This window comes from Lissotriton vulgaris, chromosome 8 (genome assembly GCF_964263255.1).
Source record: "Lissotriton vulgaris chromosome 8, aLisVul1.2, whole genome shotgun sequence".
Taxonomy (NCBI): Eukaryota; Metazoa; Chordata; class Amphibia; order Caudata; family Salamandridae; genus Lissotriton; species Lissotriton vulgaris.
The window spans coordinates 593,758,275-593,783,230 of record NC_141696.1 but is presented as its reverse complement, the minus strand read 5'-3'; the positions used below and the strand labels follow the sequence as shown (position 1 = coordinate 593,783,230).

At 45.6% G+C, this 24,956-nt stretch overlaps 1 protein-coding gene across 13 annotated transcripts in view; it reads right to left on the bottom strand.

Annotated features, from left to right (window-relative positions):
• The window catches only part of ST3GAL6 (ST3 beta-galactoside alpha-2,3-sialyltransferase 6), a 614,303-nt gene that overhangs the window by 132,176 nt on the left and 457,171 nt on the right, over nt 1-24,956 (bottom strand). For all 13 annotated transcript variants that reach the window (XM_086934432.1, XM_086934442.1, XM_086934439.1 and 10 more), the window contains one exon: nt 3,405-3,505. In XM_086934432.1, the coding sequence (XP_086790558.1) occupies nt 3,405-3,505 (101 nt within the window). The remainder of the gene's footprint in view (nt 1-3,404; nt 3,506-24,956) is intronic.

Sequence of the window (24,956 nt, the reverse complement as noted above, 5' to 3'; positions counted from 1 at the left end):
GTTGACCTGAGCTTTGCAGGACATGGTGTTGTCAAATAGGAAGCCAAGATTGTGGGCTGACTGCACTGGATTGGGAGGGGGATTCAAGACAGTAGGCCACCACAAAGTAGCGGGGGGCTGATTTCCGGCTAAAAAAAAAAAGCACCTCCGTTTTTTCCGTATTTAGGGCCAGGTGATTAGAAGCCATCCATGTGCAGATGTTGCCAAGGCAGTTGCGAAAGTTGGAAAAGTGGGAGTCTGAGTGGTCTCTGAAGGAAAAAACAAGCTGAGTATCGTCAGCGTATGAGACCACCCTGACCCCCCATGACTCAACTACCCTGGCAAGCGGGCCCAAATATGCGTTTAACAAAAGAGGGCTTAAGGCGGAGCCCTGAGGCACGCCGCACATAAGGGGTTTATCCTCTGATTCGAAGGGACGCAGAAGTACCCTTTGGGATCGCCCGGAAAGAAAAGATTTAATCCATGCCAGGGCCGTGCCACCAATCCCTAGCTGCTGTAGACGAGTCACAAGTATTTCATGTGACACAGTATCGAATGCAGCGGACAGGTCGAGGAGCACCAGCATGGCCTCCTCTCTCCTGTCCACTGATTCCCGAATAGTCTTAGATACTTCCAGGAGCGCAGTCTCGGTGCTGTAACCGGTTCCAAAACCGGACTGTGAATCGTGCAGCAACTGGTTGGTTTCTAGATACAGGGCCAATTGATTCTGGACCACTTTCTCTAAAATTTTGGCAGGTTTAGGCAAAAGCGATATGGGACGATAATTGCTGAATTGGGAAGGATCCGCATCTGGTTTCTTCAGAATGGGGAGCAACCTAGCCTGTTTCCAGACTGAAGGGAATTGACCACGGGTCAAGGAAGAATTCCAGATGGAAAGGAGAGGGTTGATTAAAACAAGGGCGAGAGTACCCATCACTTTGGCAGGGACTGGGTCCAATGGTGAGCCTGACTTGACCTGGTTTAAAAGTGTCAAAGCTAAATCTGGCGTCAGCTCGCTGAAAGAATTAAAGGAGCAGTGTTGGAGGTATGAAACTCCTGGCTGAGGACTAGATGATACGGAATCAAAGGAGGTGGAAGTTTAATAATTTTTTCCTGGAAAAAATCAGAGAGTCCATTGCAAAGAGCTTGCAAGGGGGCGCATTGGGCTTTCAAGGCAGGAGGATTTGCAAAATCCTTCACAATAGTGAAGAGGGTTTTAGAGGAATTCTTAGCCTGTTGAATAAGAATTGAGAAGTAGGCTCTCATCGTGGAACGTTTGAGTTTTTGAAATTTGTTCAGGGCCGTTTTATAGGCCAATTTGGTAATAGGATCATAGGCCTGGCGCCATTTACGTTCCAGCTGTTTGCACCTACTCTTTTCCTCAAGCAGCATGGGGGTGAACCAAGGAGCAGATGGACGAGATCTGGAGGAAGTCAAGGGAGCTAGAGGGGCAATGGTATCTAGTGCAGAGGTAAGAGCAGAGTTATATCTATCAGTTTCCTTGTTAAGATCTTCCAACAAATTGAATTGAAAGAGGAAGCAAGGGTCGATGGACTCACACGTGACTTTGGACCATTTGCGACCACTATCTCTGTTGATGGAGGAAGGGGGGGCAGGGAAGGAATAGTGATTTCAATAGGGAGAAGGAAATGGTCTGACCAAGTGAGGGGTAGGGAAGGAAGGGAAGAGATACCGGGATGATTCGTAAAAATAAGATCGAGCGTATGACCTGCTTTGTGAGTGGGACCTTTAACTAATTGGGACAAGGTGAGTCCTTGTAAGGTTTCAAGAAGAAAGGATGCTTGTGCACAGGAGGGATTATCGATATGTAGATTGAAATCTCCCAGCACTGTAAAGTAAGAGTGTTTGAAGGAGATATCCGCAATTGAGTACAGCAGGGAGTTGAGAGATGAGGAAGTGGCTGTGGGGGGTTGTAGACCAGGATGCCGGCAAAGATCGTGATGGCTAGATCCATTAAAGTGAAAGCGCAGCATGTGGCTATTGTACAAAAAAAAAGCATTTGTTTGGCAAGTTGACAAATGCTTTTTTTTGGTAGAAGGGCCCCAGTCCGCGCTTTCATTTTAATAGCGGCCTCGCACCGTTCTTTAGACAAGCTGTGTCTAAAGAAAGGGGCACGGTCACAATTCAAATGAATGCGCGAATGGGGTGCTTTAAAACCAAAAAGTTAAAACTAGAAAGAACATACAGCAGCGTTCGGCGAAACAAACAAACCAACGGCACGGCCGCCATTATATTAGCTGAGTCTAAAGCAACGTAAGTAACACAGCATTGGCAATGAAGCAGAAAAGGGCCATTAGGCATCGCCATTTCCTGAACTGTCCCTTGACTGAATGGGTTTTCTAGAGGAAACGCTCTAACGAAGGAATGCAAATATTGCTGAAGCAGTAAATAAATGTTTTTTTTTATTCTGGATCGATGTAGAAGTTAGAAAGGGTTACAATTTGACACACAGGTGTGCTCCCCAGCATTATTGTTTTAACAACCCCTCTAGGAGTAAGGCCTTTGTTAAACGTATACAACATACATGATAAGTCGATTAATAGGGCATATTCTTTTTACATTCCTATTGTATACTTTAGGCAACCTCCTACCTGAGTCCTTGTTTCTACTCACAAGAATGTGTCACTTGAAGCAACACAAGTTGCCACTACATTGTCACACAAAGGCAATTTGGAACTTGGCAGCATGGCGTTGAACTAAAACCTACATTATTTCGCGACTTGCAGATGAGCTTCTTTAGAAAGCTTTAGAATTGCATCTTTTGCAGAACAGACAACTTAATTATGTCCTTAATTATGTCCATGGGTTTAGGATTAAATACAGGTTTAATATGCTTATTTTCTGTTATCAGTCACGACACCTAGAGCTTAATTAAAATTAAAAAATAGTTCAGAGGCCCAAGATCATCATAGTAGCCCACTACCAGCGTTACCAGAGGCGGCTAGGTATGAATTCCCTCTCATGCCTCTTTCTTTCACCACCACACATTTCCTGTCGCTTACAAGTTGTTCATTCTTTTCGAGTTCTGCTCTTATTATTGTTTTCCCATCTTTTACCTTCCTCACACGTGTGTATTCCTCTCTCTTGCTCAAAGTCAAAGCCTGATAATGTAAAATAAGTCCCGGTCCACAAAACTGAGTGCGGGTGCTCACCATCTGCAACCACTTGCAGAAATTAAGCAACAACTGCACTTTCTCAATGCACTAGTGTCATAATACCTGAACACTGTAGTATGTTTGTCCCTTACTCCTGCACCTCAAATGGTAGTCTCTGAAAATGAATCTTTTTTAATTAATGTGAGAAGAGAGCTATGAGAAATATACACCTCAGGAAATAAGTCTTCTAAGTAAAATACAGATTTATGTCACCCTTTCTTGTTAAAATGCAGAGGGGGACATACTAACCTCCATTATGGATTCCATACGGTAAATCCATCCGTCTACTGTTTTCTTCAGTAGTCTGTTTCAAATATTCCGGACAGAGAAATGGGTTAATCACTGGCATCCTGAAAGAAACAGACAGCAAGACAATTTTGGTGGTAAATACTACGGTGATACTTTAAAGTATCAAGGCTGTTGGCTTATCTGTGGCTACAAGAAAGAGTTTTGGAAAACATTGCCTTTTACTTACATCTTCCAAACATCGAAGAGGAATCTTGTAAATTAAAATGTAGGCTTAACTCATAGGAACTTCTACATGCAGGTATGTTTCATTGGATTGACTATATCAGCATAAGAAGCTACAGCTTTAAAGTCTGGCTAATTTAATGAGAAAAATCTCTATTTTTAAAGCACTGCAGTCACAAGATCCTCCTCAAATTGTTGAAGAACAAGTTACTTAACTTTGGTAACACCTTATCTACTGGAAACTATCTAGGCGAAGATTCCTTACTTTAAAATTACCTCCAGATGTCAGACTGGATATGTACCTTTTCAAGCAGTACCTCTGCACACAAGTAGGGAGCGTGGTTGGGCTCAAGGTCGGCACCATGATGTGTGCGGTGTCTTTATAGACACCGCCCAAGCGTCCCGACATCAGTTTCTTTTCATGACCTTTCCGTGCCATTGGTGCAGAGCCACAAAAAATGCTGATGGATTGGTGTGCATCACTACGGACCTCAGTAGGGTGACACTATGCAGAAATAAGTTTGCAGAGCGGGGAGGATCAGTAAGGAATCTGCAGCTACATAGAATATCTAACAGATTAGGCATTACTGAAGATAAGTGACTTGTTTACCTGTTAGAGACTTCTAGCTGCAGATTCCTTGGCCTAGAATAGATACCCAGGCAACACCTCCCCGGAGATGGTTCTGCGAACATACTACACCAAAAAGTCCTGCATCACTGAACTGGCAAAGGGCTTCTCTTAACCAACCCGACTGTCCAGGCAGTAGGGCATGGTGAACATGTGTAAAGACGCCCACGTTCCTGCCTGACAGATGTCCAGGACAGGGACTCTGTGAGCTAATGCAGTGGTTGCAGCCATGGCTCTGGTGCAATAAGCACGCAAGCCCTCAGGGGGTTGCTGCTTAACCAATAAGAAGTAGATTTTAATACAGAGCAAATTCCATCGTAAGATTTGGTTTCTGCAGTCTAGCTTTCTTTTTACCCGACATACCCAACAAAGAGCTGATTGTTCATTCGGAACTTTGGTTTGATCAATATAGAATGAGAACTCTTTTTTGTGTGCAGACGATGAAGTCTCTTTCTTAAAAAGGGTGAGGTAGCACAAAGAAAACAGGATTGTTGATATTTTGGTCTGAATGGAAGGGTGTCTACACCTTCAGAAGGAAGGAGGCCTGGGTTCTCAGAACCAGTTTATCTGGGTAGAATGTGCTACAGGGAGGATTCACAGAGAATGCCTGGGTTTGCGGACCATCCTGGCTGATGTTATGGCCACCAGAAAAACATTTTTAATGGTTAATAGTCAACGTGTTCAATTGTGCAGTGGTTCAAAGAATATGCACATAAGGAAAGTTAAAATGTAGGTCCCCTTGGGGCATGATGAAAATATCTTGGGGAAGACAGATGTTGGGTGACTTGAACAAGTAAGGTTGGCCAGTCCACCTCAAGAAAGACCCCTAGCAGAGCCTTGTTAGGCAAAGGAAGAACAAACAGTGAAATTTGGGATAATGGTGCAGAAAGAGAATCAATGTTCTAAGATGCACACCATGTTACGAACTTGTCCCAACAGCAGAAGTATATCATCTAGGTGGAGGGACGCCTGGCTACCATAATAACTTCAGAGATTTCAGGAGAAAGGTCATAGGGTGTCAACTGACAGCTGTGCAACCTCCATACATGAATGTGAAGGGAGCACAGGGTAGGGTGTTAGACCTGCAGATCCTCCTTAAGGGGAAGCCCGATCGGAGGTCCGATACACACACCCAGGAATTTGAGACTATTATACTCTCTGTGTCCAATCCGGAGCTACAAGAATGACATGGTTCCAGTTGTTTCAAATCTTCTGGAGAACTTTGAGGAGGAGCTACATCCGTTAACAAGCACTGGCGTTGCCAATAGGTCTCGCAGTAGGAAAGTTGGAGCTATTGGTTTTGTAAATGACATTTTATATTTATATATCGTTATTGGCATTGTCAATAACAATATATAAATATAAAATGTCATTTACAAAACCAATAGCTCCAACTTTCCAAATGCGAAACCTATTGGCAACGCCAGTGCATGGCTAGTGCCAGTGCATCTGTAGATGTGTTGTGTATGTTGGCGTGTGCCTGGCAGTGCCTGCACGCCACTCTTTGTGCATGGCATTGGATTTGCTGGTCCTCAAAACTATGTTTATTTGCATTTCACTTTGAAGCGTGTACATGTATCAGAAGTATGTGTTTGTGCACTCGTCTCAAATCACACAAAAAACGTGCAGTAATTTACCACCTATTCTCTACATACAATTGTATTTTCTCTGTTAGTGTGCGCTCCTTCGCTATTTACCATGCATGTGTGCATATGAATGCGCATCCACAAGCTTCACTTCCCAGAACACACACGTGTAATAATAGGTCTGCGCTTAGTAGGAGCTGCAGTATGTATGCATGCGCGTGTGCACTGCGAGAATAATGTGAACAGCTTGTTTAATTGACACTACCTTGCTGGTGAATGAACCGCACTATCCAGTGATATGCACGTGCACATTACTGAAGCGTTGACAGCACGGAGAAGTGTGCACTGTACTGTGGGTGTTTTGTGTACTGCACCTGATTTATGTGTGCACGTCTCTGCTAAGCATATGCCTCATGCAGGACTGCACACGTTATTGGTCAGTTCACGCGGCCTCTGCACTCACGTGCACGCACCCGGAAGCTGCAGTGAGGCGCTATGAATTATACATCACTCACTATCCCTGAGCGCAGCTGGGGCTTCAGGGGGCGGAAGAGGGCATCCTTTCTGCGCCGTGCACAGCTTTACGGAGCTGTGTCCGCTGGGCTTTGGGTTGGTAATGGTAATGGTTGTGGTGCACTGCCCACAATGGTGGACGCACATTTTTCAATGCATTATTTTTAATAGCTTCGCAGTGTTTTAAAAGCAGGAATTACTACAGCAGAACTCAACCATACTAGTCTAATCGACCTCAGGCGGATACAGGGTCGGAGAGGGGGGGCAAGAGAGAGAGAGAGGGAGAGAGAGGGGGAGAGAGGGGGAAAGAGGGGGAAAGAGGGGGAAAGAGGGGGAGAGAGGGGGAAAGAGGGGGAGAGAGGGGGAGAGAGGGGGAGAGAGGGGGAGAGGGAGAGAGGGAGAGAGGGAGAGAGGGAGAGAGAGAGAGAGAGAGAGAGAGAGAGAGAGAGAGAGAGAGAGAGAGAGAGAGAGAGAGAGAGAGAGAGAGAGAGAGAGAGAGAGAGAGAGAGAGAGAGAAAGAGAGAGGGGGGCGAGATAGAGAAAGAAAGAGGAGAGAAAGAGAAAGAAAGAGAGGGGAGAAGAGAGAAAGGGAGAGCGAAAGAGAGAGGAGAGGGAGAGACAGAGAGAGAGGGGGAGAAGAGAAAGAAGGGGGCAGAGAGAGAGACTATAAACTGCTCGCTCTCGTGGTTGTTGTGAGTTACCCTGGGTGGTTAATGCACCTCCAGCTGCAGTGGTCTGCGCGTGCGCTGCACGTCACAGGTTGTCTGTCACGTGGCTCGTGGCCAATTCCCTGCCCTGATACAGAGCTGGGGGTGTCTTGCGGGTCACGGGTTCGGATCCTGCGGATGGTAACTTATTTTATAGTAAATGCGTTGCATAGAGCTTCACCACCGTTGATGGGGCTTGAGGCGCTTTATGGTAAGTAGCCCGGTACTTGTGAACCCAGGGTAAGTGGTTACATCCAGCGGTTAATTGGATATTAGGCTAAGCCTGCTGCTCGGAGGGAAAGCATTCCGTGTGTCCTTTATGGTAAATTTGATTAACATTTCGATGGTAACGTTAGTTGAGGATTTCTGGACCAAAGGAACTGGTTTGCACGTGCACGCACCCGGAAGCTGCAGTGAGGCGCTATGAATTATACATCACTCACTATCCCTGAGCGCAGCTGGGGCTTCAGGGGGCGGAAGAGGGCATCCTTTCAGCGCCGTGAACAGCTTTACGGAGCTGTGTCCGCCGGGCTTTGGGTTGGTAATGGTAATGGTTGTGGTGCACTGCACACAATGGCGGACGCACATTTTTCAATGCATTATTTTTAATAGCTTCGCAGTGTTTTAAAAGCAGGAGTTACTACAGCAGAACTCAACCATACCAGTCTAACCGACTTCAGGCGGATACAGGGTCGGAGAGAGGGGGGGGGGGGACGAGGGAGAGGGAGAGGGGGGGGGGACGAGGGAGAGGGAGAGAGAGAGAGACAAAGAAAGAGAGAGGGAAGGGGAGAAGAGAGAAAGGGAGAGAGAAAGGGAGAGCGAAAGAGAGAGGAGAGGGAGGGGGAGAAGAGAAAGAAGGGGGGCAGAGAGAGAGTCTATAAACTGCTCGCTCTCGTGGTTGTTGTGAGTTACCCTGGGTGGTTAATGCACCTCCAGCTGCAGTGGTCTGCGTGTGCGCTGCACGTCACAGGTTGTCTGTCACGTGGCTCGTGGTCAATTCCCTGCCCTGCTACAGAGCTGGGGGTGTCTTGCGGGTCACAGGTTCTGATCCCGCGGATGGTAACTTATTTTATAGTAAATGCGTTGCATAGAGCTTCCCCACCATTGATGGGGCTTGAGGCGCTTTATGGTAAGTAGCCCGGTACTTGTGAACCCAGGGTTACATCCAGCGGTTAATTGGATATTAGGCTAAGCCTGCTGCTCGGAGGGAAAGCGTTCCGTGCGTCCTTTATGGTAAATTTGATTAAAATTTTGATGGTAACGTTAGTTGAGGATTTCTGGCACAAAGGAACTGGTTCGAGGGATGAATAGAGAGGGCTGGAATAGATGAAGTGTTATTGGGTTAAGGAACGAGAGGCTGTGAGCTAACTGAAAGTACGGCCGGCCACCGGCCAGCCATGAATAATTAGGGGAGGAGAAGCCGCACAGCACACGCTGGGAGAAGCCCTTTGATGTGCTGTGCGGCCGTGAAAAAATGCAATTAGGAGGGAGGGAGGGAGGCTGATGCGCGTGCTTGTTTGGTCACGTGATTCACGTGAACTCAAAGAAAACCGCACCAAAAAGCCCTTGGTTTGCGCGCATTGATAGGTCGCGAGACCTAAAAAGGCATAGCAGAGGCACTTTAAGACAAAAAGCGTCTCCGAACAAGAGTCCACAATCTCAGAAGAGACCTTGCATCACCTTCGGATGGGGATGCCCTTCGTGATCTGCTAAGCATTGACAGTGGAGTTCACCCGCTCTGGAGTTTGGAGAGCCCGCAATTTGTTGAACAGTCTGAAAAAAGCCCTGGAGTTCCAGGCATGTCCAGAGACGCAGGGCCTCTTGACACAGGGTTCATGACCCGACCCCCACTCTGTTTGTTGCAGTACCACACATCAGTGGTGTTGTCAGTGGATACCTAAACTAGCCTTCCCTTGACCGGAGGAAGAATTGCGTTTAATGCCAGTCAAATTGCCTGCAGCTCCAGCAGGTTAATACGGAGCTGGGACTCCACTACAGATTAGAGTCCTCTGATCTCTATCCCTCCCATATTGCGCCCCAATCCATTAGTGGCGCATCGATCACTACAGTCAACTCTGGGTGTAAAAGGACGAGGATTCTTTTTCTGATCCAATTGCAGTTCACCAGGGACCACATCAGCTCTTTTGCAGTTCCCTCAGAGATCTGGATCATGTCAGACATTTCCGTGATTCAGTGCTCATTGGAACATCAGTTCCCACTGCAGAGCCTGTATAAGCCAAAAGGCCTGTGTTGCCAGTATGAAGCAGGATGCCAGGACGCTCAACAGCCTCAGAGTCATTCTCACCAAAATCCAGGAAAGAGGATACAACTTTGAAATCATAGCCTGAATATCCTGGACTCACTGTTCGGGAGGATAGGCGCAAAACTGCACTGTGTCCAAAATAGCTCCAATCAAAGGCAGCATCAAAGAGACTGTCAGGTGAGATTTTGACACGTTGATAGCGAACCCCAAAGAGTGTAGGAGGTCCACTATAGTCTGGAGGTGGGATACTACAGCCTGGGGTGGGTCTGCCTTCAATAGCCAATCGTTGAGGTAGGGAAAGACTAGAACCCCAGACTGCCGCAGATGTGCTGCAATCACTGCCATCACCTTGGTGAACACCAGAGGGACACTGGGAAAGCCAAATGGGAGCACAACAAACAGACAACGCTTGAGGTCAAACACAAACAGCAGGTAATGCCTGTGGGCAGGCAGGATGGGGATATGGAAATAGGTGTCCTGCAAGTCCAGTGCTACCATCCAGTCTACTGGATCAAGAGCAGACAGGACCTGAGCTAACATGAACATCTTGAATTTCTCCTTATTCAGGCAAAAGCTGAGATGTATCGAATAGGACAGAGGCCTCCATACTTTTTGGGCATCAGAAAGTAGTCGGAATAGCAAACATGACTTAATTTTGAAGGGGACACCCTCTCAATGGCCCCTTTGGCCAAAAGAGGCAGTACTTCCTGACTAAGCAAGGAGAGATGATCCACCTACAACGAGGAGCTCTTCATCTGCGTTCAAATCCACAGAAAGAAAGGAACTGATGTTATCGCAGAGGAGTGGCATTTTATGCAGCTATGCTCATCACATCCGAGGCAGAATTAAGCCAACACTCAGAAGCACGAGTGTGAGGCGCGAGAGAGCACTGCTGAGAAAATTACCAGATCCAGTCTAGTGCCTGGGGTCATTCTAAAAGAGGGGAATCTGCAATAATAAGTATCCATCGAAAAGTAGAATTACCTTTAGCAAACAGAAACAGAACAAGTACATTTGAACACTGTTGAGGAACACGTCACAGACTTTTTTTTATCTCAATAGGCGGGGCTGGACTATTCTGAATGTGTTTCTTTGAACCTGTACCTGGTTATAGTCAGGTTACAAAAGTTATGCTAAAAGATTTGGTTCTTATTGGTTACATTTATTTTTTTCAAATACACAATCACAGTTAATATACGTTTTAGAAACATATTTTAAGAATATAAATTGAATTGTAATCTGTCTGAATATGAACACTTTCTCTAGTTAATGTGCATTTTAAATCATTTCATTCATTTCTTGGATCATAAAAGATTGCATCACAATTTAAAAACACTCAATAATGATACATAATCCGAAAGACAAGAATTAAAAAATAATCGTAATTATCTTATGTTACAAATTCAAAGTGCTAGTGCAAGATAAGAATCAGACTGCTTTGTAAAAAAATCTCATTTGTTATAATTGGTAAAATCAATTGCAGTCCCTTCTAATTTACAATTAACTATGCATTAGATTATTGTAGTGCCTGTGCCGGATCCGTATTGGAGTTCAGGATATGACGAGTGCGCTTGTGCCAGATTTTAGCTACTGCAAATACAATCGGAGGTGATAAGTCCGTCTTAAGCATTCTGAAAGCTGGAATGCACTGTCTAAAGCCCACATTTTTGAGAAGAGGAACAAGCCAGTACTTTCTGGATTTTAAGTAGGCATTGCAGAAAAATAAAACATGTAATTCACTTTCCAACTGATATGAGCATGCAGGGCATTGTTTAGTGGATGAAGGCTGAGACCAGGTACTTGTAAATGCTCTGAGGGGAAGAGTGCCAAACCTCCACTGCAGAAATAACTTCCTGGTAAGTACAGGGCAGATTCCATCAAGGACCTGTTCCAAATGGTAGGAGTCTTTAGATTGAATGAATAAGTTTGTTGAAGACCCCAACCGTGTATTCCCTAGTAAGGTGTTTAGTTTTAAATCATAATAATCCTTTGCTAAACATTTACGTGAAACCTTACTACAAGCGTTTTCAGGGTCTAGCCATAGTTCAGGCCTTCCAAGACTTTCACATGTCTTTTTTTATATATTTTAACCAGGGTATTTTCGCCGTATTTGATAAATTTAAAATCTCTTTCAGCTCCATCCTGTAATTCAGGAGCTCTGTAGTAACCCAAAGTCGTCGCCAGAATGATAGTGGTTTTAGACCCAGTTCTTCCTCAATCGATCTCAGGCCCAGATCAAATCTAAGGGGTAAAAGCGGGGTGCTTGAGGGTAAGGCTACCAATTGCCTAATGAACTTGTTTTCTGTGATCAACAAGTTTTGACCGGATGTGTGCCCCCACAGTTCCCCACCATGTGTAACTGCCCCCCTCGCCTGCATTTTGTAGATCTCGAGCAGTGGACCTAGTGGTTTGAAAGTGGATCTATTTATTATCCTAGAAATTCCACCCATTGACTGCACCAGTTTAAGATTGGCCTTTGTTCGGTGTGTATCCCAGGTCATGTTTTGGTTAATAGTCACCCCCAGATACTCTAATGTGTGAACCCTCTCTAACCTCGTTGTGCCTATGGTTGGATTTGGGCGCGTTGTGGGAGGGGGGCTGAGAGTCATGAATTTGGTCTTAAGGGCATTGATCTCCAGCCCCCTTTCCCCACAAAACCATCCAGGACGCGTTGTATCCCCATCAGGGATTTTGACAGCAGCAGGGTGTCATCCGCAAACATGATTGCGGGTACCCTGCTGCGGTTGAGCCTTGGGGCATCTATATCATTAATCCCAGCCAAATGGGCGATTACCCTGTTGACAAAGAGGCAGAACAGGGTCGGTGCAAGCACACAGCCCTGTCTCACCCCTCTGTCAACAGGGAATCTCGCTGAGAGCAGACCATTCCTGCCACACCTGACCCGTGCAAAACTGTCTTGATGAAGTCTCATCAAGACATTCAAGTGATCTGGTGGAATGCCCAGCTCCACTAACACGGACCACAATTTGGGTCTTGGCACCAAATCCAAGGCGGCACGCAGGTCTACAAAGACCGTATATTAGCTGCCGCCCTCGATTGTTACCGTTTTCCAAAACAGTAAATTGAGACGGAAAATCTGATCCGTTGTGGAGATCTTCTTTCTGAATCCTGCCTGGTAGGGGCTCAGAATAGAAAACTCTTCAATCCAGTCGTGGAGGCGATCTAGTATCAGCCTCTCAAATAGCTTTTGTGATACATCGATGAGGCTGATGGGCCTGTAGTTGGCTGGGAGCAGAGGTGAACCTTTTTTAAATATCGGGACAATCTCTGCTCCCAGCCAAGTACAGGGTACCTCCATGCCCCTCAGGACGGCATCAAAAATCACCAATAGGTACGGAGCCCATACGTTTGGCTCTTGTTTAAAAAGATCGCCCGGGAGCCCATCCAGGCCGGGTGCTTTGCCAGCTGCCAGCCTAGAGATTGCAGCCCGCACCTCTTCCTCAGTGAAGAGATCCCCCTCTAGCTGTGGGGCAATAGTTGGCATTAGGTCAGCTGAGGCCCCATCTGTGTCCGTATCGGCTCCCTTATAGAGAGCATGAAAGTGTTCTTCCCAGACTTTAGCTGAGATATTAGGTTCCACGGCCTGAGGTAATATAAATTTTATGGTCATGTTGTGTTCCCTAGCGAGTACCCCACCGACTCCATGTACGAGTTAAAAGTGCATGTAACTTCCCTCCTGTACCAGCTATGAAGACGCAAATACATTTGCGTCCAACGTTAACTTGTCCTCTTTCAGACCCACCATGAATGGGTTTGATGGTCCGTTCCTGAGTATGCTATGCCAACGTCTTTTTGAAGTGTACTCCTACGTTTTTCAGCCTGGCTGAAAGTAGGCCCTGAATCTCTGCCACCGAGCCTCTTTTCTGGCTTCTGACTGCGAGGGCCTCTGCCCAAGCAGCCCCCGTACCCGTGAACTCTGACTTACTTCTAGCGCGGCCCTCCGTGCTCAGCTCAGCCTGCTGCCTGCCAAGATTGACTATAACCTTCGAGTTATCTGTTTTCCTCCCCGAAGATACATTCCAGCCTACTAGCTTCAGTAAACATCCCTCCTCAGCTACAGGGCTAAAGGGCCGACCTGTCTTTATGCAAGTAATTCATAGCCTCTGTTGCCATGCTTCCATGGAAGGCCCCGTGCCCCCACGCTTCTCATACAGACACTCAGGCGCTTATACACGCACTCACAGCAAGTATAGAATAGCTTCTGCTCTAGAGACCTTTCTGCCCAGATAGCTTAGTTCCTAAACATCAGATATCAGATATGATAGAAGTACAAGTTGATCTGACATGCCAGACTTCTGTCTCTTTCCGTCAGTGTAAATGTCAAGTCCTCTGCACCCCGTCTATCACACGTCATGCAGCTGCGCGCGCATCCAAGCTTCCGATTTCTGCTGACATTGCAACATTCTGTTAGCACCACCCCTTGGTGCCACCCACTTGCGTCACCTATCAGTGACGTTTCTAGCACACACGCCTAGTTACGCCTAGTTTACGCCTCTTGATGATGTACTAGCACCACGTGTATACTGTTATCTTGTCTTCTCTCAGCTGTTACGCCTCTTACATTGAACATTATGATGTAAATCAAGTATATAAGCTATGTATTGTCAATAAACGTCGGCGCGCTCATCTATCCCTTCTGACACCCTGTGTGGTGGTCAGAACATGATATCCTGATTCCTTTATGAGGAATAAAACCCTTAGAAACTCTTACACCACGGACTCTGTTTTCCTTCATTCCGATTGAGTTATTATTGATTAAGTACTTACCTGCATAGAAATTAAGAGAGTAAATTAATTATTTACATCATTTTGGCGCCCGAATAGGGACCCCTCCCCCACCTCACGCGCCGGAAGGTGCGTTGCAATCCGTGTCCCCTGCCATCAGTTAGACGGACAACACGTGTACTGGCAGGATTTCCTGCATCCCCCTCTGACACACGGAGGTGACGAAGACTGCGATCAGTGCCCAGACGAGGCGGTGAGGAGTGCGGAGGATCCCGACCAGAGCCCAGCCGAAGGAAGCAAGGTCCGAGGTGTGAAGAGGCCCACCAGTTTTCCGAAGTTTTCCGAAGTTTTCCGAAGTTTTCCGAAGTTTTCCGAAGTTCCGAGTCGAGTCCAGTCGAGTTTCCGAGGCCTTCTGTTTTCCGTGCTTCCCGGTGAGTACCATTGCTGGGTCGTATCTAGACGGGTTTGGGTACGCAAGTCCGGTCTGCACTGTTTTTAGGCAGTGTATCTGTACTGTTTAGCAGTATATAAAGTATTCCGAATTTCTGCACTGTTACAGCAGTGTATCTGTATCGTTGAGCGGTACATTCAGAGTAGGGGGAAGTTAGCTATGTCTTTAAATGTTTCATGTGATTAATGTCGTGGTATGAATGTGATTGTTTTTGTGCATTATTGTGTTTTTGTATAAATAGTTACAGTTGACATTAAGTATCAAGGATCAAGCATTCCAGCATCAAGTAGGCACAATGCCGTTTTTCAACAAATTAAAGCAGATAGGAACTAGGAAAGGGATGTTAGAGGAAGAGATTCCAATCCCCCCTAGGGACACTCCAGGAAATTTCATGTATAATAAGCATGGCATAGACGCCATCTTGTATCTAGAGTTATGGACCGATTATACCAAGCACTTAGAGGAAAGATACCGATGGCCAGTTAACGGAACATGGGATGCCGAGTGCATCATAAAGGTAGAAGAAATATTACGGAAAAAGAAAGCTAGACAATCTCAGAAAGACGCCATAGAATTTTGGCGTAAGGAATCACGTAAGCGTGCTGATAGAGCACTCCGTAGAGAAGACAGGCTTAAAGAATCAGAAAAGGCCCAAGAAAACGAATTAATTACTGAGGGAATTCGAGTAAAAGTAGAACAAATAGATCGTATCCTAAATGGCAAAGTGAACAACATGTATCTTTTGGCCGATGGTACCCCTGACGCCATTTCAGAAATACCGAAAAATTTGCCGTCACCATTAGTTCCAACTAAAGTAATGCATAAGACTACTAAAGACATATTCCTAAATTCATATCTCGAAGATGTAGCGCCAGCTTACACCAATCTGCCTGTTCGTGCCCTGCCTACTGACAGGGCCGGGGGTGGTACTGCCCCCCAAGATCACTCTCAGCCGACACCGAAAAAGACTAGTCCCGTTCCGCCAGCTCCGCCACTTCCCTCACCTAAAACTGATCTGCCGAAACCACTTCAATCAGATCCTACTAAAAGACAAATTCAGATACTGACCACACACAGAGATAATGCCCAAGCTTCCGCTTCAGGAGGTGCGACCGCGGGTCTCCAGACCCCGCCACCGACTCACAGATTAAATATCAGAGGTATGCAGAGTCCTCTTACGCACAGATCCCCCCGTTCTTCTAATTCGTCCCGTCTTGATGCACTAAAAGAAAATATGTCAGTTTGTAGATATGATCCAGAACCTGGACAGGACGACTTAATGGTATTAGCGTCTTTACGGTTAAGATCTGCTACTGATAGTTTGTTATGTTATGCAGGAATGAAGGAGCGCCTAGATAGAATATATGAGTTCGTTCAAACGGGAAAGGACCCCGACAGTATTAGGGATGCCCTGGAGAAACAGAAAGTTAACATGCAAGCACTGATACTACGATTTTTCATAAATTGTCTAATAAGAGAACGAGACAGGCCCGGAACAGATCAGAGTGAATTAGATGCATTGAACAAGTGGGGTCAAAATATAGCTGATGGAAAACATGACAGACAAAATTGCATAGAGGCCATGTATAAAAAGATTAAGAAAGCAGTGATAGCAGTACACGAGAAAGAGAAAGAAAAGGCTCCCTCCGAGGAGGAAGAAGAATCTGAAGAACTAGAACCGACTACAAGCACTATAGCATATGTAGGTAAGGGAACTTATCTTAGGAAGGGTATCCGTCCAGAAAGCAAGAGAGTTTTCTTCTCTGCCTTAACGAATCCGAATTCTGCTGAGCATCAGTTCCAGGAAACTGATAAACGGCTTCGAGATCGAGTTGGGTACCATGTACTCAATTCTATGGATGAACAAGAATTAGCCCGATCAGCGGTATCATGGGCCGAAAATGCAGACATATATAATGATGACACCGTAGCACAGACATTTCTGAACCTCTCCCCCGACGAACAGAAATTAGCAGGTATATATATGATTCAGCACCTTCTCATTAAGTACAGAAAACATTATTCCGATCCAGGTCCCTTACATGAGACACTAGAAGCACTACTGATGGATAGATGGAGAGGCCTAAGCACTAAATTAGTTCAAATAATTCTAGAACAACGACGCAGATATGATACCTTTGTAAGTCCTGAATATGTTCCCGCCCCACCCCCAGAAAGGAAAATGTACCATATGCAGTGCGGGAGTGGTATAGAAAGTCAGAACCCCTTGCGAGAAGTGCACCCTGTTATGGGTGAGGATAAAATTTTGAAACGCGTGTATGTGCACACGCCTCTGACTAAGTTAGAACTGTTAGAAATGAAGAAATTAGTACCGTGCCATGATAAAGACCCTGCAGGTTTTCATAGAGAGCTCAAAGACATGTTACTGATGGGGGACTACACATATGATGATATCATGAAAATGTTGAAAGTATTATTGCCTACGGGTATATTCGAGAAATTAAAGGAAAAGGACTGGGAGGTGGGAGACGCAAAGATTGCCTGGGCAGAAATAGAGGATGAAGAAAAGAAACGGGTTCCAGGGTTAGGCCTTGGGGACAAAACTAAAGCATTACCAGGTTTAATAGTACAGGTCCTGCCCAGATTATTGACAACTAGAAAGGAGGATTGGGACGCAATCTCGTCCTGTAAACAGAAACATGATGAAGATACTAGCGACTTTTATTCTAGATTCGAGAAATGTTTTATTATCAATAGTGGCCTCCAGCCAAGTAGCGAGTCGTACCCACATCTTTTCGTATCAAAGTTAGTCGAGAATTCCCTACCGTTAGTTAAAAATAGAGTGTATAAAGTCGAGAGTACATGGCAAGCAAATACGCCATCCCAGATGTTACAAATGTTACAATATCACCAGAATAGAATTAGGGAAGAACAAGACCAGGAACAGAAGCGCATGAAAGACACGAAAATGAAAATGTTAGTAGCGCAGACGGTTCCATCCGACAGTCACAGAAAAGGTACGACCCAGACAAGTCACACTGCAGCTCCTGTGAAAGGGACATGCAATTATTGCAAGCAGCCAGGTCACTACGTACACGAATGCGCAGTTCTGAAACATAACATAGCGACAGGAAAAACTAAAGAGAGACCGCATCCTCCTAGACAAGACCATAACCAGCATCAGTCTACACAGAATACACAGCCCATGCATGCATCTGCACAGACAGCACAAACCGTAGCAGTACCACAGCCACAGCCCATTGCTGCAACTCAACAAGTCTCACAACAGATGTACCAATATGCTCAGTCTGCTTACCCCGAATATTCCCGATATACATGAAACAGCCTAGAGAGGGAAGGTGGCTTGCCTCTTATCGAGATTCCTGTAGATCAAGAAGGTCCTTATGTACACAGTCAAGTATTGGGGAAAGATAGAAAGTTTTTAATTGACACAGGGGCAAGTCGCACTACAATAAGTCATGACGAAGTTCCAGGGGCACCCCTCTCAGGCTCACAAAATGTTTCCCTTGGGTTTTCAGGACAGCCTATTGTAAATGAAGTATCAGAACCAGTTCCCCTGGCTGTGGGTCCATTATCACGCGTTACAGACCTGTTACTAACAAAATCATGTCCGGAAAATCTGTTAGGAATTAAAACACTGAAGGCTCTAGGGGCTATAATATGCTGCTCCCCGGAGGGAGTTAGACTCTTTCTACGGGATTTCAAGGGTCATTACGTTCTTCGTGAGTTTGACGTCAGATTGAAAAATGTACCTGATTACCTGTGGGCAAAAGGCCCAACTGATGTAGGATGTATGCACATTACACCATACCGTGTTACCCTCAAGGCAGGTGTTGTATTACCCAGAATCAGACAATACAAGTTACCACCCGATGCTGTAGCGGCTTTACTGAAAATCATTGAAGAGCTCATTGCCCAAGGAGTGGTCGTCGAAACCGACTCCAATATCTGTAATTCACCCATAATTCCGATTCTTAAACGTACTGATCCCAATGCACCGCCAGTATATCGGCTGGTGATTGATCTTCGAGAATTGAATAAATGCATTATCCCACAGTATCCTGTGGTCCCCGATATATCATCTCTATTGACTGCTATTGATTCAGAAGCAACGTTCTTTACTGTAATTGATCTCAAGAACGCCTTCTTCAGCGTGCCTATTGATCCCGAGAGCCAATATCTCTTCGGATTCTGTTTAAATGGACGCAGTTTCAAATTTTCGCGCGCACCTCAAGGATTCACAGAAAGCCCCAGCATCTATAGTCAAGCACTGAAAAGACAACTAGATTGTATTCAAATGCCAGTTAACACCGCTTTACTACAATACGTCGATGATCTGCTGATCACCGCACGAAGTGAGCCCGAATGTGAAAAAGCATCACTGACAGTTTTACATTTCCTGGCCGACAAGGGACACAAGGTGTCTCCTTCGAAGCTACAATTCTGTGTTCAGCAAGTTGTGTACTTGGGTCACTTACTGTCCAAAGTGGGGAGACAGCTCACTCCCGATCGCATTCAGTTAATTGTGAACATGCCGCAACCCAAGACACAAAAGGAAGTGCGGGCCTTCATAGGCCTCACCTCGTACTGCAGACAATGGATTCCCCAGTATGCATTTCTAGCTAAACCACTCATCCAGTTAACGACACAGGAGGCAGCAACTTCGACTGTCCTCCCTTGGACTCAGGAACACACACAAGCTTTTGAAGAATTAAAGAAAGTTTTATGCCAAGCACCAGTTTTAGCGACACCATGTTACAGTAAACCGTTTACACTTTTTGTTACAGAACGTGATGGCACAGCGTTGTCTGTCCTCACTCAAGACCAAGCAGGTTCACATAAGCCTTGTGCTTATTTTTCTAGTACATTGGATTCAGTAGCTCAAGCACTCCCTGCGTGCTTAAAGTCAGTAGCAGCAACAGCGTTAGCAATAAGACAAAGTGATTCAATTGTTTTAGGTCATCAGTTAACAGTTCAAGTACCACATTCTGTAGAGGTTTTGTTAAACAGAACCCAGACTCAACACTTAACTATAGCACGACTGACAGGTTATGAATTAACACTATTCCAGCCACACATAGAAATCAGACGTTGCAGCATCCTGAACCCAGCAACACTGTTACCTACAGTTACGACAGATCCAGCTCCGCATGATTGTATAGAAATAATTAATGCAGTAACTAAGCCTAGACGAGACTTGACAGATGTCCCATTGACAAATCCAGACCTGACACTTTATGTGGATGGTTCATGCATGAGAACAAGTACAGGAGAATTAGTGGCCGCGTACGCCGTGACCACTGAAACTGAAATTAAAGAAACACATCGTATTGACACACTGTCTGCTCAAGCAGCAGAGCTCATCGCTCTGACCCGAGCTTGTATTCTAGCCAAGAACAGAAATGTTAACATATACACAGATTCCCGCTATGCCTTCGGAGTTGTACACGACTTCGGAGTCCTCTGGCAAGAACGAGGTTTTCTGACTTCTCATGGGGCCAAGATACAACATGGCCCCCTTATTCAAGCACTGTTAGAAGCAATACATTTGCCCTCGGGCATATCAGTCATGAAGTGTAAGGCACATACCAAAGTCACAGATCCTGTTTCCCAGGGTAACGACCTGGCAGACCAGACAGCAAAACATACAGCATTGACTCACACCCAGACTACTGATGTGACAAAGACAATAGTACAAACACAGTGTATGACAGTTAGAGATCCCGCCCTAGACGTAATTGACATCCAGACACATGCTACTCCAGAGGAGATAAAGAAATGGACTGAACTAGGAGGGATTCAGACAGACCAAGGTTGGGTGACAAAGGGAAAATCTATATGGTTTCTCCCCGACTCAATGGTTCAAGTCATGATAAATACAGCACATAGTCCTGCCCATCTTGGAGAGAAAGCCATGTTAGACAGTTTACAGAATCTCTGGTACAACAAACACTTACGAGCAGCAGCAAAACAGAAAGTGCGTACTTGCATGATCTGTTGTCAGTTCAATCCAGGTAAAAGTGTCCCTGTTGAGCAAGGTGGATTTCATCCTCCCGATCACCCTTTTGAAGTCCTCCAGATGGATTATATCCAGATGAATAGCTGTAGAGGATTTAAGTATGTTCTTGTAATCGTTTGTGCTCTGTCCCGCTGGACCGAAGCATACCCAGTCCCAGACTACACTGCTCCGACCACAGCCAGACAGTTGGTTCGTGAATTCTTCCCACGGTACGGTTTGCCCCGTGTCGTGTACTCAGATAACGGACAGCCGTTCTCGTCCGAGTTGATGAAACAAGTTTCCCTCTTGCTAGGATATCAGTGGAGGTTCCACTGTGTCCGACATCCCGAAGCAGCTGGCCTTGTAGAAAGGCATAATCAGACACTAAAAATCCGTCTTGCCAAGATCTGTCAGGAAAAAGGGGTCGACTGGATAGTCGCCCTGCCCGTGGCACTATTCTACATGAGAATGGTCGCCCACTCAAGATCAGGGCTATCCCCGTACGAAGTGGTCTTTGGCAGACCGCCGAATATGTGGGGGACGCCCGTTCCGAAAAAGATCACTGATGTTGATTGTAACATGTTGACAGATTACCTTGCCTCCTTGATGTCTGCACTCCAATCATGTCGTTCACAGGTTGCCGCAGCCTTCCCTGACAACACCGATGTAAAGGCGCATGAGGTCCGCCCAGGTGACCTGGTAGTCGTCCGGAATTTCGACCGGAAAAGTCCGCTGGAGCCCCGCTGGAAGTCTCCAAAGACCGTTCTGCTTACCACCAGGACCGCCGTGAAAATCGAGGGGAGAAAGGGGTGGGTCCACACGAGTCACATCAAGCTATGCAATGAACTAAAAAACGGACTGAAACAGGACTCTGACTCGTCCACCCCCACCAAAGACTGTGTTGAAGCACAAGACGTTACTGTGCCTAAAAGAGAAAAGACTCCTCAAGAACTTTACCGAATGAAGCTTCGATCTAGCAAGTCAGACAGTTTAATTGTTTAAGTCCTCCCTTAGGTGAATCGGTTAAATAGTTTCTGACATGTATCCCCTAGATCGAGTTAGAGAGAGAGAGGAAAAGAGAAGAACATATTGCAAATCACTTCGTAGTCACTGCATAGTGACACTAATAATCATGTTTATTCTGAGTATTCTAATTATTATTGCCAGCATTCTGCTTCCTATGTACTGGCCTATTTTCAGGCGTAAACAATCTGCTTACAATGCCTCTGCTGAACACACTTTTAGTGAACTTCCTGCACATGAACTCTCTTACAGACTTGCGCTGCGCAACAATACATTCATTAGTATGTTACACCATTCCCATCAGACAAATAATGCTACAGACTGTTGGATATGTGGCCGACTCCCTCCCTACCAGAATTACAAGGGAGCTCTGCCTCTCTTTCCGTACCCATTCACTCACAATGGCTCCTGTGGAGCATGGTTTAAAATAATTAATTCTTTAGATCCTGATATTGCTGTTTTCGATGGGGGCTGGGTTTGGGGAAACTTGAACTTAGTCCTGCTCAACGTCTGTTATCCTGATCAAGAAGGACTTCCCACTCGAATAGGAACTGATCTAGAAAATGAAGTATATGGATTAGGTAATTACACAATTAGCCTTATGATCCTCACTGTTGAATCTGAAACTGCTCCAGTTCTGCCCCATATGTTAGTACTACCAGTCACAGGTGAATTATGTGTTAGCAAGAAAGGTTCAGTACACGTAGGTCATAGTAAATGCACTACTGTGGTCGAGTTCAGTGACCATGGTAAATCGTCTTTTAAAGCTACCAGTCATTCCTATTTTGTTTGTGGTCATACCGCATACATACGTTTGCCTCCAGACTGGGATGGTACCTGTTACATTGCATTCCTTCTGCCACCTGTTTTCCTAGCTCCTCCTGATTACCATAGAAATACGAATCTAGCACCGAATAGACCCAAAAGAGATATTCCCCTTGTCGACTACACAGAAACGGCATGGGAACAGTACACTGATTTCAATAAAGGATTCTTTTTCTTCCTAGGGCCTGTCCAAAACAGTAAATTAATACGCAGATTAACGAGAACACTTGAAGCAGTAGTGAACGAAACTGCCTCCGCTCTAGGTAACTTAACAGAGGAGCAGTCTGCTATACGGACTGTTGTCCTTCAAAATCGTCTTGTGATTGACGTCATCTTGGCAGATAGAGGTGGAGCCTGTAAGGTCATCGGGTCAAGTTGCTGTGTTTTCATTCCACAAAATGCACCATCTGTCTATCAAGCTATCACCCGTTTACATAAAATTGCAAATCAGATACATCAGAATCCAGGCACCTGGACTTGGTCCGGTTGGTTCTGGACTACGTTAACAGCTTGGGGATGGAAGATCTTATCGTTCCTAGGCATTGGCCTTGTTATAGTATTCAGTTGTTGCCTATGCCTGCAGTGTGGGCCAGCGATATGTGGACTGTGTGCCACATCCTGCATTGAGCATTCCAGTTGCCTCTCAAACAGTCAAAGAAAGAAAGACGAACATATAATGTTACAAGAACAAACTGATCGATTTATGAGGATCGATATATCATGAAGGGTCCGTAGGGAACAAGGAGGGAATGAGGTAATATAAATTTTATGGTCATGTTGTGTTCCCTAGCGAGTACCCCACCGACTCCATGTACGAGTTAAAAGTGCATGTAACTTCCCTCCTGTACCAGCTATGAAGACGCAAATACATTTGCGTCCAACGTTAACTTGTCCTCTTTCAGACCCACCATGAATGGGTTTGATGGTCCGTTCCTGAGTATGCTATGCCAACGTCTTTTTGAAGTGTACTCCTACGTTTTTCAGCCTGGCTGAAAGTAGGCCCTGAATCTCTGCCACCGAGCCTCTTTTCTGGCTTCTGACTGCGAGGGCCTCTGCCCAAGCAGCCCCCGTACCCGTGAACTCTGACTTACTTCTAGCGCGGCCCTCCGTGCTCAGCTCAGCCTGCTGCCTGCCAAGATTGACTATAACCTTCGAGTTATCTGTTTTCCTCCCCGAAGATACATTCCAGCCTACTAGCTTCAGTAAACATCCCTCCTCAGCTACAGGGCTAAAGGGCCGACCTGTCTTTATGCAAGTAATTCATAGCCTCTGTTGCCATGCTTCCATGGAAGGCCCCGTGCCCCCACGCTTCTCATACAGACACTCAGGCGCTTATACACGCACTCACAGCAAGTATAGAATAGCTTCTGCTCTAGAGACCTTTCTGCCCAGATAGCTTAGTTCCTAAACATCAGATATCAGATATGATAGAAGTACAAGTTGATCTGACATGCCAGACTTCTGTCTCTTTCCGTCAGTGTAAATGTCAAGTCCTCTGCACCCCGTCTATCACACGTCATGCAGCTGCGCGCGCATCCAAGCTTCCGATTTCTGCTGACATTGCAACATTCTGTTAGCACCACCCCTTGGTGCCACCCACTTGCGTCACCTATCAGTGACGTTTCTAGCACACACGCCTAGTTACGCCTAGTTTACGCCTCTTGATGATGTACTAGCACCACGTGTATACTGTTATCTTGTCTTCTCTCAGCTGTTACGCCTCTTACATTGAACATTATGATGTAAATCAAGTATATAAGCTATGTATTGTCAATAAACGTCGGCGCGCTCATCTATCCCTTCTGACACCCTGTGTGGTGGTCAGAACATGATATCCTGATTCCTTTATGAGGAATAAAACCCTTAGAAACTCTTACACCACGGACTCTGTTTTCCTTCATTCCGATTGAGTTATTATTGATTAAGTACTTACCTGCATAGAAATTAAGAGAGTAAATTAATTATTTACATCAGGCCGAGGATGGCTCTTCGGACCCCGTATTTACAACTTGACAGAATTTATGGGGCTCCTTGTCTGCCAGTATGGTGGTAAGATTTTCCCATTTCTCCTGTTCCCATTCCGCCCTATCATGGGAGGTCAACCGCTTATAATCCCTTCTCCTTGCCTGTATTATGGATCTATCATTGCCCTGCTTTAGGGAATTTAGAAGACCTAATTTAGCCTTTCGGCAGGCAGCGTTTTACCACGAAGGACGGTGGCTCATGGTGCCCCCAGTTTTTCCTGGTAAGAAAAGAACTTCAGCCATGATCTTAATAAGGTCCTCATAGGCGGACCAACATTTTTTGTGCGTGTCATGGGCACGGGGTTGCTCCACTAATGCACTAACCTTTTTGAGTGTGGGAATGACACAGCCATAAAACTTTGAGACCTTTTCCGGATTAGTGGCTAGTTTATCCCACCTCACTCTGCGTCTATTATTAGCTAGGGTCAAGCCTGAAGCGATCACATCTACTCCAGCCGGGTTTTCATTGTCAATACCAGGCAAAGAGTATTCTAATTCTAGCGCATTATGGACGCTTAATTTTAGACCAAGCGGACAGTTGAACTAAAATGTCGTCCAATCTTGACTCCCTCCCCGCTTTGTTA